The 14,162-nt window shown below is 46.5% G+C and overlaps 1 protein-coding gene across 1 annotated transcript; it reads right to left on the reverse strand.

Moving 5' to 3' along the window:
* Nucleotides 1–2,721: 2,721 nt before the first annotated feature.
* LOC121707019 lies at nt 2,722–6,885 on the reverse strand. The gene is made up of 2 exons (XM_042089222.1): nt 6,813–6,885; nt 2,722–6,765 (listed from the first exon to the last, which is right to left on the reverse strand). Exon 2 carries the CDS (start codon nt 6,758–6,760, stop codon nt 3,260–3,262), a length of 3,501 nt encoding a protein of 1,166 aa, XP_041945156.1. The 5' UTR covers nt 6,761–6,765; nt 6,813–6,885; the 3' UTR covers nt 2,722–3,259.
* Between the last annotated feature and the right edge of the window lie 7,277 nt (nt 6,886–14,162).

Genomic DNA, 14,162 nt, shown 5'->3' on the forward strand with positions numbered 1-14,162 from the left:
TTCTCCCATTTGCGCGTAAATCGCTCATAAACTTTTTTTTTTTTTTGTTACACGCATTCTCCCATTCCTCTTCTGTCACACACACAGTGACAAGCGGCAAATCCCCCGCAGTGTTGAAGAGATCAGTCACCCCCCTCACTTTTGATAAGGTAAAAAGCCTTACGGTAGGTACGGAGGTAAGGTACGCCAAATAAATAATAACCTATAGGTTTACGCTAGGCTATGTAAAACTACCCATTAACAGCATCACGTCACTAACCACAGCTAAGACTGCACAATCTCTATTCACTCTGTTGGATATCTGAAGCCAGTTTGTCTACTTAGATACTGTAAATCCTCAAATTATGGCCGGGGTCTTAAGACAAAGTACAGGCCTTTAGGGGCAAGATTGTATTCGAGACAGCCCTTTATTTCTTATGCGAGTTTTATTTTGAGACATGCGTTTCTTGGAGCGGCATACTGGTAGGCCTTCAAAAGCATGACATTTTTCGGTTTAGTTTGATATTTAATTTACTTTTGGACTGTTTGATTATATTGTTAAATGTTGGGACTGATGGGCACTGAAATCTGGGGAGGTATTTGATGATTACTATTATGTTCCATGTAGTTGAAAGAGTGTCGGGATTTCAAACAAACCATCCGCTTTCATGCGTTCATTGAACGTCTGCGGTGCTGTAATGGAAACCTTATTGCGTAGCCAAGTAGCCTATTGAGTTATTTTTAAATTATGCATGATTTACTTTTTATTCATTTTGTAGGGGGCCCAAGGTGTCAGGGATGGATTACTGCACGGGCCCAGACCCAGGGGCCCAAGGTGTCAGGGGGCCCTGAAGCCGAAGCCTTTGCATGGAATCATTGCCTCAATATCAACACATCAGGATGTAGGCTATGAATCTGATTGAATTTAGTATTAGTCGGGTCATAATGTGAGGTTCTGTGACCTTCCTCTGGCAACAATGTTTTGATGATTGATTTGACCTCTATGGACCCTTTAGAAAAGATTTAGCCCCCATGTCCCTCCCAAAAATCCCGGCATTTTTTGCTAGAGAGCCAAATTCAAAATGGCGCCCGGCGCCATCTCTAAAAAATAACTTTTGATCTGGATGACCTAGAATCATGTATGAAGGCACTTTTTCATACAAGTCAACCATGAGGATTGTTTTGACCGCAAAATTCAAGATGGCTGCCATCTAGTACAGTGGTTCTCAACCTTTTTAGGCCGTGACCCCCCAAAACAATCATATTTGGACTGGGGACCCCCAATTTGTGTGACTCCGTTCCACATATACAGATATTGAGAAAATAGCTGATCTACAAGCCCACAATGCCTCGCATTGTGAGGCGTAGTGGGCTTGTAGATGGGCTATTTTCATAATGTTTGCCTTTTCTTATTTTATTTGACAATTTGGCCAATGTTTTAGCATTGTTTTAAGATTACTTTGGATGCAGTGATGGTCTTTTATTTGAGAGTCCTTACATTATCACCCCCCTCGACCCACAGGTTGAGAACCACTGATCTAGTACATAGAAAACTTAACTTTTGTTAAAAAGCAAAAAAAATTAAATAATAATAACAAAAGGCCAGTAAATAATGCACTCAAACTACATTTGTTCATTTTATGTTGTGCACATCATACCCAGTTTTCTTGATTCATGTCAGCAGGACTTAACTGCCTTGACATGCCCACAAGGTTAGCACATGATGCTTGTTTAGTGCTGCTGCTTGTTGCCTCAGTCATTCTTTTGAGTTGACTCATTCCCATTTAATCTGGCCTCGCCCACACTTTGCACCCTACAGTCAGCCATGCCTGCCTCTAATGAGCTTGTTGCAGACTTAAATCCGCAGACTGAAATCCGCCCATTCTGCCGGAGAGGAAAAGTTAAACATGTTCTTGCAGGACCGGGTGTTCAGCAAGAATAAATTCCTCCATGCACCGGTCAATTTGAGCAAACGCTTGACATTTTCCAAGCATTCTTGCATAGAGAAGCCCGGCGACGAACTCAAGGCAAGAGCTGCTGAAATGGAAAGAAGTGCTCTCAAAGCAGTGATCAACCTGGTTGAAGACAGTCAACTTGTGAAGCTCCCCGAGCTGCTAGAACACAGTGTTGTTGAGGAATGTGTGGCCTTATTCAACCCCAATGGCACTGTGAGCGACCGAGGCAGCCAGCCCACCAATTGGGATGTGAGCTTGGGGTTGTAGGTGGAAAAGGAGGTGCAGGAGAGGTTTTCAGCGTGCAATTTCTATTTATTAAATAACCAAAAGAAAAACTTGCAGGAATAGCAATCGGCTATTATTTAACAAAAAAACACTTTCAAACAAACAAAACAAAAATAAGTTCCGTATTCCAGTTCAGTATTCCAATTATCAACAATTGCAGAGCATAAAGCTACAGTAAGTCTCTACCTCACAACAGGAGAGCTGCTCTCTCTTTGCTCTCCAGGGGAACTGAGCTACCCCTCTTAAATAAGCCTACCAATTGGCCTAAATTAGCCCAAATGGGGATATTGGCTCAAACCACTCAACTAGGTAAACACTTTCACTGGACATTCACTATTATAACAAAATAACTACCTATTACAAATATATACACAATGACAATGGTGCATATTACTATGAAAATACAGGTTAATTACCATAACCAATATTCCCCACATACATAATAATAACAACAAGACGACAAACAGACAAGGCAAACACCCCTCTATCATAATGCCCCACTCCCTCCCCCTGTGGGATGTTGGTAAAAGCACTGTCCCAACGCGAAGCGCGCTTCCGCAATGGGACAGTGGCTGGGAAGCCGAAGCACCAGGAAGTGTTGTGAGTATGGTGAATGTTAACCGGTTTACAGGCGTTGTACAGTGAATGCAAATGGTAAATGGAATGACAGTGGGTACCACACTATGTGTTTAAGTTACCGGGAACAAAGAAAGACAGAACTAAAGGCAAAACTAAAGAAAAATCGCGGCAGACCAAACATTTGGTCTGACGCATGAATGAACGCCAAACTGGCGGCAAAACTCCCGACACTAACGATTAGACAAAACTATACACCAAACACACTTTACACAACATGAAACAATACTTCAAACAAACACACAACATCGTTTATACGCCAGGGAGATGTGGCGGGTGACTGTGTGCGTATGGGTGCATGTACTGTATGTGTGTGTGCAACCGAGTGGAGTCTCTCCCTCTCTCGCATTTCAAGAGTGCACCGAAACGTCTTTAAAGTCCGATATAGGGAGAAGGGGGAAAGTTCAACTTCTCACATTTCCCTCCACCTCTGAAGTCTCACCACCAGGGTGGCGAGACAAGAAATCCGCAACCACATTTTGCTTTCCAGGCCGATACTCAACCTGGAACCTGTATGGCTGCAGAGCCAGGAACCATCTGGTAATCCTGGCGTTAGAGTCTTTCATCCGGCCAAGCCACTGAAGAGCCTGGTGGTCAGTTTGTAGCAAAAAGTCTCTGCCGAGCAAGTAATATTTGAAAGTGTCTAGGGCCCATTTAATGGCCAAACATTCCAGTTCAACAGCAGCATACCGTGTTTCACGGGGGAACAGTTTGCGGCTAATGTAAGCCACAGGCCGCTGGTCCGATCCTTCCCCTTGGAGCAAAACCGCCCCCAGTCCAATGCCAGAGGCGTCAGTCTGGACTGTGAACGGCTGGTCAAAGTCTGGGCTCTGCAAGACTGGGCCCTGACACAGAGCCCCCTTCAGGTCATTAAAGGCCCTCTCCTGCTCTGCCCCCCACTGCAGTTGACCAGACCCGGATTTCCGAGTTAGGTCCGAAAGGGGTGCAGCGCGAGAGGCAAAGTCTGGCACAAACCTGCGGTACCAGCCCGCCAGACCCAGGAAGGACCGTACCTCCTTTTTAGTCTGCGGCTGGGGACAGTCCCGTATGGCTTGTACCTTGTCGGTCTGGGGCCTAATCAGCCCCCTACCCAGCACATGGCCCAGGTAACGGACCTCTGCTTTGGCAAAGTCACATTTCTTTGGATGCACTGTAAGTCCAGCTCTTTGGATGCGCTGCAGCACATCGGAGAGATGGCGTAGGTGGTCCGTCCAGCTGGTACTATAAATTACAATGTCATCCAAATATGCTGCGGCGAAGGATTCGGTACCTTCAAGAACACAGTCCATGAGTCTCTGGAATGTGGCTGGCGCCCCCTGCAGGCCAAATGGCATAACCATGAAGTGGAACAACCCTTGCGGAGTTCTGAAAGCCGTGTAGGGTCTGTCCTGCTTAGCGAGGGGCACCTGCCAGTAACCCTTGCACAAATCAAGGGTGGTAATAAAGCTGGCCTTACCCAGCCGTTCAATTAGATCCTCTAGCCGTGGCATGGGGTAGGCATCAAAATGGGACTGGGAATTTACCTTGCGGAAATCAATGCAGAATCTGATCGTCCCATCCTTTTTAGGCACCAGGACGACTGGATTGCTCCACTCACTATAGGACCTCTCGATGACCCCTAGGGACAGCATCTCCTCCACCTCTTCTTTAAGCAGAGGCAGTAGACACTCAGGGATTCGATACATCCTTTGCCGCACCGGAGTGGTGTCCTTCAGTGGGATGGAGTGCTCCACCACCGTGGTGAAACCCGGTTTGTCTTGGCACAGTCCTGAGGGAATGATGGCCGCTAGCTCCCTCTGCTGTTGTGGAGTGAGGTGCGCCAGGTCAAGAGCGGCGGGTGGTTGAGTAGCTGGAAAAAACTGCTCTGTACTGTCACTGTCTTCCTCTCCAACAGTTTGCACCAGGAGCTGCAGGCTACCTTGGGTGACCCGCTCTCGCCACTCCTTCAACAGGTTGACGTGGAACACCTGCTTTGTCCTCCTCCGGCCTGGCATGTTGATTTCATATGTGGCAGGGCCCATCTTGCGGGTAACAGTGAACGGCCCCTGCCACTGTGCAAGCAACTTGTTCTCCGACGTGGGAAGGAGCAAAAGGACCTTCTGCCCCGGCTCGAGAGTCCGTTGTCTGGCAGTCTTGTCATACCAGACCTTCTGGCGATGTTGCACCTGTTCCATGTTGTTCCGGACCAGCTCCGTCATCTCCTCCATTTTCTCCCTCATTTGAAGGACATGGGAAAGGATACTGTTGGTCTGGGGTGCTTTTGGCCCCTCCCAGGCTTCTTTTAGTAAATCCAAGGGCCCTCTCACTGGTCTTCCATAAAGCAGTTCAAATGGGGCAAAGCCAGTGGAAGCTTGGGGCACCTCACGGTATGCAAACAGCAAATATGGCAGCCAGCGGTCCCAGTCTTTCCCATTGGCAGACACATACTTTCGGAGCATACCCTTGAGTGTCTGATTGTATCGCTCAACCAGACCATCAGTCTGGGGATGATAGGGTGTGGTCCTGATCCCCTTAATCCCCAGTAAACTATAGACCTGTCTCATCTTTTTGGCTACAAAGGCTGTTCCCTGGTCAGTGATGATCTCTTGGGGTATCCCTACCCTAGAGAACAGCTGTAGGATAGCTTGGGAGATGGTGGTAGCTGTCACTTTACGAAGGGGAAAGGCCTCTGGATAACGGGTAGCGTAATCACACACTACTAAGATATACCGGTGCCCTCTCTGGGTTCTCTCGAGTGGCCCAACAATATCCATTCCTATCCGTGTAAAGGGGACTTCAATAATGGGAAGGGGCTGGAGGGGAAATGGACTAGTCTTCCGCTTACTAGTCAGCTGGCACACAGGACAGGATTTACAAAGGTCTTGGATCTCTTTATACATTCCTGGCCAATAGAACCTGGCAGCAACCCTCTCGAAAGTTTTGGCAGTACTGAGATGTCCTGCCCAGGGGATGCTATGACCCAGGGACAGCACTCGTTCTCTCAGCACCGTAGGCACCACTAGCTGCTCTGGCATATTCCCCTCTGACTGGTGGTACAATAAGCCATCTCGCAACACATAGCTTTCTCCAGACAGGCTAGCTGGAACACCCGTTGCCACACCATCCACACTGCTAACTTTGCCATAGGCCTCCTGCAATGTAGGGTCCTGGTTCTGTAGCTGTTCCATGTCCTCAGTAATGTCTTCCCAAGCTCCACCCCCTATTTGAATGTCCTCCCCATCCTGTTCATTCTGAAGTGTCCCCACTAGTCTCTCCCTTCGCCTTTGCCTGTGACTTTTCCTAGTCTTTAGCTTGGGAGGGGGTACTACCTCACTTCCAAAAAAGGGCATCTCTCTCAGGGAACCTGGTTCTAGGGGCTCTTCTGTCTGAGCTTTTGTCCGAGACCTAGTGACTACCACATTGACAGGCTTATTGGCTTGCACCAACTCTGGCAGTACCAAAATATCCTGTCCTAAGACTACTGGATGACTTAGTCTCTCCACAATTCCAACAGTTAGTCTATAGGTCTGACCATGCACTTCCACATATACTTTGGCCACGGGGTATTCATGTTCATCCCCATTGACACAAATTACTTTTAGGGTTCTACCAGATATACAGTCCTTTTTGTCCACTAAGTGGGGCTGAACTAAGGTTTGAGAGCTCCCTGTATCAATCAGAGCCCTCGCCACCTTACCACTCACTAGCACTGGGACAGTCTGTAACCTACCCATAACCCCCTGTTCTTGCTCCTCGCACCCTGGGAGACAACAGTGGCTACTACCTATGGGCTTTCTCGCAGGGCAGTCAGGCTTAATGTGACCTTCTTGGCCACAATGGTGACATATGACACGTGAGCGCTCTGGTGGGCGTTCTTTGGGGAAAGTGGCATGTCTAGGGGGCATGTAAGAACTTTTATCCCCCATCCTACCTCGTTCACTCGGTCTAGGACCACCCCCGCCACTAAACCCATCTGACCTACCACGGGTCAGGGGCCTGGAACTGGTCTCACTTCGGAAGTTCTTTGGACCTCTGCGGGCAGCGACAAAGTTCTCCACCAGTTCTGCAGCCTGCTGGCCAGTCCGTGGGTTGTGCTCTTTCACCCACACTCTGACATCAGGAGACAGAGTACGAAAAAACTGTTCCAAGATGAGGGCTTCTCCTATTTCTTCAACCGTCTTGTCCTCCGGTCTAATCCATTTACGAAATAAATCCTTCAGACGCTGGTACAGTTCTTTGGGGGACTCCCCAGGCCTGGCATCTGGCTCCCGAAACCTTCTCCGGTAGACTTCTTCATTTATTTCGTACTTTCCCAGGATTGCCTCTTTTACCTTGTGATAATCCATTGAGTCATTCATGTCCATGGCCACATAAGCACTGCGGGCTTTGCCACTCAGGTACGGCACTAAGTACACGGCCCAGTCCTCCCCTGGCCACCGGTAGGCAGTCGCAAGCCGTTCAAACGTAGTTAGATACTGCTCGATATCTTCCCCTTCTTCAAACTTGGGCACAGCAGCACGCGACCATGCTACTGGAGCGGCTGGATTTGCTGGCGGTGCCGGTGAAGCTGGCGGCTGAGCAGGCAGTGGTGCTGGTTGCGGCGGCGATGGCGCTGGTAGCTGCGGCGGTGGCGCTGGTGGCTGAGCAGGCAGTGGCGCTTGTGGCTGAGAAGGCAGTGGCGCTTGTGGCTGAGAAGGCAGTGGCGCTTGTGGCTGAGAAGGCAGTGGCGCTTGTGGCTGAGCAGGCAGTGGCGCTTGTGGCTGACGGCTTTCATCAAAGTCATCGCGGAGCTGGTTTAACTGGACCTGCACACTTCGCCAGCGCTGTTCCTGCTTAAAAAACTCTCGCTCATGGGACTTCAAGGATTTCTGCAACAGCGCATACAATCCGGCCAGGTCAGTCTCTGCTGGCACCTCTTCATCTGGCTGCCCAGACACTGTTGCTCCTAATGCTGCCTCTAGCGTCTCCTCCTCCCCCTGTGGGAGCTCCCCCTGGCCAGCTCGTACTAGCCGCCGGAACGCCATCCTCTGCCAAGTATGGCTTGGTTTGACACCCCGTCCACGTTTTCCACCTCGTCCTCGTTTTCCACCTCTCTTATCCAGTTTCTCAGGCGGCGCTACACATCCCACCGCTGCCACCAAATGTGAGCGACCGAGGCAGCCAGCCCACCAATTGGGATGTGAGCTTGGGGTTGTAGGTGGAAAAGGAGGTGCAGGAGAGGTTTTCAGCGTGCAATTTCTATTTATTAAATAACCAAAAGAAAAACTTGCAGGAATAGCAATCGGCTATTATTTAACAAAAAAACACTTTCAAACAAACAAAACAAAAATAAGTTCCGTATTCCAGTTCAGTATTCCAATTATCAACAATTGCAGAGCATAAAGCTACAGTAAGTCTCTACCTCACAACAGGAGAGCTGCTCTCTCTTTGCTCTCCAGGGGAACTGAGCTACCCCTCTTAAATAAGCCTACCAATTGGCCTAAATTAGCCCAAATGGGGATATTGGCTCAAACCACTCAACTAGGTAAACACTTTCACTGGACATTCACTATTATAACAAAATAACTACCTATTACAAATATATACACAATGACAATGGTGCATATTACTATGAAAATACAGGTTAATTACCATAACCAATATTCCCCACATACATAATAATAACAACAAGACGACAAACAGACAAGGCAAACACCCCTCTATCATAATGCCCCACTCCCTCCCCCTGTGGGATGTTGGTAAAAGCACTGTCCCAACGCGAAGCGCGCTTCCGCAATGGGACAGTGGCTGGGAAGCCGAAGCACCAGGAAGTGTTGTGAGTATGGTGAATGTTAACCGGTTTACAGGCGTTGTACAGTGAATGCAAATGGTAAATGGAATGACAGTGGGTACCACACTATGTGTTTAAGTTACCGGGAACAAAGAAAGACAGAACTAAAGGCAAAACTAAAGAAAAATCGCGGCAGACCAAACATTTGGTCTGACGCATGAATGAACGCCAAACTGGCGGCAAAACTCCCGACACTAACGATTAGACAAAACTATACACCAAACACACTTTACACAACATGAAACAATACTTCAAACAAACACACAACATCGTTTATACGCCAGGGAGATGTGGCGGGTGACTGTGTGCGTATGGGTGCATGTACTGTATGTGTGTGTGCAACCGAGTGGAGTCTCTCCCTCTCTCGCATTTCAAGAGTGCACCGAAACGTCTTTAAAGTCCGATATAGGGAGAAGGGGGAAAGTTCAACTTCTCACAGGCACATACAGGAAGATGCAGAAGAGCAAGCTCATCCAGAAGCTCTCCCTCCAATCTATTGCGATTAAAGAACTCTATGTTGCTCTAATTGACATGGACATGATCTGGAGGATGGCAACTCCATCTGCAGAAGATCAGCAGACACAGGACGGCACCCCATACAAGTGGTTGGGCTATGTCCAAAAGGTGTCATCCATCATCCTTGCTCGCCATTCTCATGCTCACCGCATCATCTGTGTCAATGATCCCTACGATACAACATACTCAACAAAAGATGACGAGCGAGACCTGCGCATACAGGGTAATGCACATGTACCAAACATATACATGAAATTGGATGACACCTTCCCATCTGCCAAGGCTTTCAAAACGCTAGCAGCAACAAGAAACGGTTGCAAAAAATTAATATGCAGCCACCTGACTGACCTGGCACAGAGAGTGAAGGTAGAGATTGTCTACTCTGTTGGCCCCATATGCATGAACCTGTCAACCCAACAACTGATGGAAGACTACACCATTGAGCAGTCTGAAGCTGACACCATCCTTTTCACTGTTTATGATGGTCTACGGCAGTCAGGTTATAGTGGCCCTGTTGTTATTGATGCAGCTGATACCGATGTCTACGTCGCAGCATCAGTCATCTCACGGCAGCTTCCTGGCATGCTATGCATAAAGAGAAACAAAGACAGTCCTCTGTCGTGACCTGTTGACAGAAGAGATGGCAGACTGCATTGTGCAGCTACACTGTTTTACAGGCTGTGATGCCAACTCAGGGTTCTATGGAAAAGGAAAATCATCAGTGTATGAGAAGGTGGCAAAGAGCTCTGTGGCACGGCAGCAACTCTCCCGGTGTGGAGACAGCCTTCACCTTGAAGAGGAGGTAGTACAAGAGCTGTTTGCGTTCACGAGACAGGTGATCTATGGAGACAAGAAGAGTAGCACCATGGCTGAAGCCCGTGCTTCCAAGTGGAAGACCATGAAGAGAAAGTCTTTTATCCGTCTCCTTCCAGATGCAGACAGCTTACGCCAACACTGCCTCCGTGCCAACTACTTGGCGTATCTAGTGCGCCACCCCACACTGAAGGACCACCCGTCGCCACTTGGACATGGTTGGGAGTTGGTGGGTGGTCGCTGTCGTCCTGTCCGCCACACTCGGCCTGCTCTCCCCACACACCTACCTGCACCAGGGCCGGTTGAAGAGGACGAGGAAGTTGAGAGAGAGGAGGATGAGGAGGAGGATGATGTTGTATAGAGGAGGGTGGAGTCATCTGAATCCGATGATTCAGAGAGCAGTGATTCAGACTGCTCTGATTCAGACTGATACGTGTTTTGTGTTGTTTCGGGTGTTGCCGTTATTGGTGACGATAACTACCTCTCCACATAATGCAGCAGGTGGTACCTCCGATGTGCATTAAAAACAAAAACAACCAAAAAAACCTCTCCAGGAACCGTCACCTTACCGTGGTGGAGGGGTTTGTGTGTCCCTATGACCCGAGAGCTATGTTGTCTGGAGCCTTGTGCTCCTGGTAGGGCCTCCGATGACAAACTGGTCTCTGGTGAGGGGCCTGACGAAGAATGGTTCAGGGCAGGACGGCAGGCCCTAAGGGGGCAGTCCCTCCAGCTGGCCATCTGGCTATTTTCACTCTACTGAATGCCGGTCTTCTTGAATTTCAATGTCAAATGTTTGATGATTAAAATTATGTCAGATTTGAAATCTCATGGTTGATTTGTATGAAAAAGTGCCTTCATACATGATTCTAGGTCATCCAGATCAAAAGTTATTTTTTAGAGATGGCGCCGGGCGCCATTTTGAATTTGGCTCTCTAGCAAAAAATGCCGGGATTATTGGGAGGGACATGGGGGCTAAATCTTTTCTAAAGGGTCCATAGAGGTCAAATCAATCATCAAAACATTGTTGCCAGAGGATGGTCACAGAACCTCACATTATGACCCGACTACTAATACTAATACTACCCGACTAATTTTGGCCATCCCCAAAATGCTAGCCTGACGAGCCAGACCCACATTAAAATGTACGGTCTGGGCACTCACCATTCGCAGTGCTCAGTCCGAGGGGCGGGATAATCGGTTGTGTTTCAAATTCCCTCTGGACGCAATAGGACAGCACTGCCCCTACCTGAAGTGTCTGTAGAGGCACATGAACATGAACGTCAGCAAATAAATCAAATAAAAATGTGTTGCCTAAATGTGTATCCTTTTGTCCAGCCTATTCTTTTAAGAATTCAGTTCATGAAACACAGGCATTGAAACGCACAAAGCAATGGGCAGGAGAAGTCTATAACGTGTCCATATTTTACACAAAAATTGCGCACAGGGAGAGTCAAAACTTATAGGCTATTAACGTTAATGTTGCTGACACGTAAACATGGGTTTGATGTTTTTTTGATACTTTACTTCCCAATTCTTATGTTGGTGCTTCTCCTGTGGCGCAACAGGTTCATGCCTATATATTGCTTTATCACGCAATCGACATGGGTTCAATCCTCCCTATCACACGTTTTTTTTATTATTTATTCATTTTTAGACCAGCAACGCTTCCTCAATTTAGGCTACAGATAGACTAGGTGGCCACAGAGAGCCTGACCAGCAGTCAGTGAAATGTTTGAAAACTTAACCATGATACTTTGAAGACCTACTGGCTTGGGCAACTGCTGTAGCAAGACAACACTATCAGCCGTGTTAACTTGCTACAATCACCAGCTTACTTCTAATTGTATAGACTAAGTCAAGTAAATTTCACTATGACTTGTCAGCTGGTTTGTGGCGCAAGTACATAGATGAATGGTTATCATGTAAGAGGTTTCATTTACGATGCAGGTTCGATACCCACGTGGAGTTATTATAAGGCTATTTAGGTATTTATTGTTTTGGTGGCATATTCATGGTCCAGTGCATGTAGCGTAGGCCTACAGACAATGTTGACATTTAAATATGTCATGCATATTTGTATTTGTTCGTCTCCAGTTTCCATCAGAAAGTGACAAATCTGCAAGCAGCCACATCTGTCAAAGAAACGTCATCACTCGTGAAACGTCACCAATGCAGCCAGTTAACATGGGTGCCAGTTGCCATGTAACACCGGTTCAGACCTCCATTAGGCCCTAAGCAAAATCCTACCTGAACTCTGAGCGCCAGAATGTAACCATTTTTACAGTGTTCATTTGACACCTCAGTGCTCCCAATACAATCATCCCACCCCATTTTGGATGTCTACGGACGTTACCAAATATAGTGTTTTCCCCCATAAAGGACTAGGAGAAAGAAAAACTAGATGTACCGCATAGCGGTACAAAATATGACCGCCGCTCAGTCCTGTACATCCGTTCCGCGAAAATAAATCACACTTCAATTTGTCTCCATATTTTACTCCATCCCCCACTCTTGAAACTTTTGTGTATGCTTGTTTGGCATGCCTGAGTGTGTGTGTGCGGCTGCACAGAAAGTAGCCTACTGGTGCTGAAAAGGTATATAGATTGAATAGATTGTAGAATAGCCAAAGAAGATGTAGCATTGTTATAAAACCTTTAAAATCTCTAAACAATCACAAGTAGGGCAGTTCATCACAGTTCATCCATTGCAACTGGATTGATGAAAGGTCACTTACACCTGTAGGCTACATTGTATTTGGGAAAAGCAAAAGGTATCAGCATAATGTTATTTATTTATTTATTTTTTATGTATTTATAAACAAAAACATCTCTGTCAGTTCCATGCCGTTTTCAACAGCTATCAAAAACAAAGGTCATTTTTGGATGGATGGATTTTTTGTGAATGTTTCTTCTTCTACATAAGATTTGTGTCATCTTTAGTTCATGTAATACTTTATTGTCAATGCACAAATTAAGTAACAGTAGTCTGAAACGTTATTGTTAATGCACAAATTAAGTAACAGTAGCCTAGTCTGAAACGAAATGCTGTTTTACATCTAACCAGTGGTGCAAATAACTGACATGTCCAAATGGGCCTTGATGAAATGCGTCATTAGACTGTTCATACACATTTTAACGGGCCAAAGTTGAAGAGCTTTTGTCCGTTATTGTTCGAGCAAATATAGGCTGATTCATGTTCCCTTGCATTGTTTAACTGAGGTCCATGGCTAGTCTGGCTTTCATCAGACCAAGCTCAATCTTTTAAGAAATCAAAAAATAAATAGCGGGCAGATCAGGCTGGGTTCACCCAGCCTAGTCCATAGGCACCCGATATTGTTTAATTTTCCGATTGAGATATACACGCTCTGGCTATTAGATCCTAAACTAGATCCTAATAGAAAGCTGTTAGCTTCCCTAAGCTACAGGTAGGATTATAAGGTAGGCCTATTTACAACATAAATTGTCAATAGGCTATGCTGGCGACACAAAAAAAACCTCCTTTGGAAACCAATGGCTTACGCCTTACAGTATCAAGCGGACTTAAACGGTCATATCGTGGCGAAAAGTTGTAATAACATTCACGCAGCTCCATGAGTCAAGGAAAGCGCGAATGAAGTAGCCACTTCTAAATGGGACCCACTACACAGTAGCTTAAGGTGTTTTGCTAAAGCAGCCATAATGAAATGAAGGTGTCATTGTTTGGATACTTCACACACACGTGCTTTTTAATTTCACAGACTACAACTACCAAGCTGTAATCAAAGCACATCGATTCCCCTCTCACACCCTGCACGCACTTAAAACAAAATAAACAGGCGTCTCAGTCTCACGCATGTATAGGCAAAACTGTATCAGACCGGTGTAACGTTGGTAAATCTTCCATTGCACAGAATGATTTTGTAGCATGTGCAATAAATGACAGTCGAAAGATACAAACAGTGCTGCTATCAATTTGCTTGGTATAACCGCATTTATAGTTTTCTACAAATGCAATCAATCAAATGCCTCCATCACTCAACCAACGCTAACGGTAACATTACCTAGGTCCTTATTGATATTACAAGATTAACGTACCTGCAGTAAAAACCAAGCATGTCCGATAAACATCCTCAGATTTATTTCGGCTTCAAGAAGAAATGGGAATTACACTTCATGTGAACATCGTCCTAT

The sequence above is a fragment of the Alosa sapidissima genome, chromosome 4, assembly GCF_018492685.1.
Source record: "Alosa sapidissima isolate fAloSap1 chromosome 4, fAloSap1.pri, whole genome shotgun sequence".
Taxonomy (NCBI): domain Eukaryota; kingdom Metazoa; phylum Chordata; class Actinopteri; order Clupeiformes; family Clupeidae; genus Alosa; species Alosa sapidissima.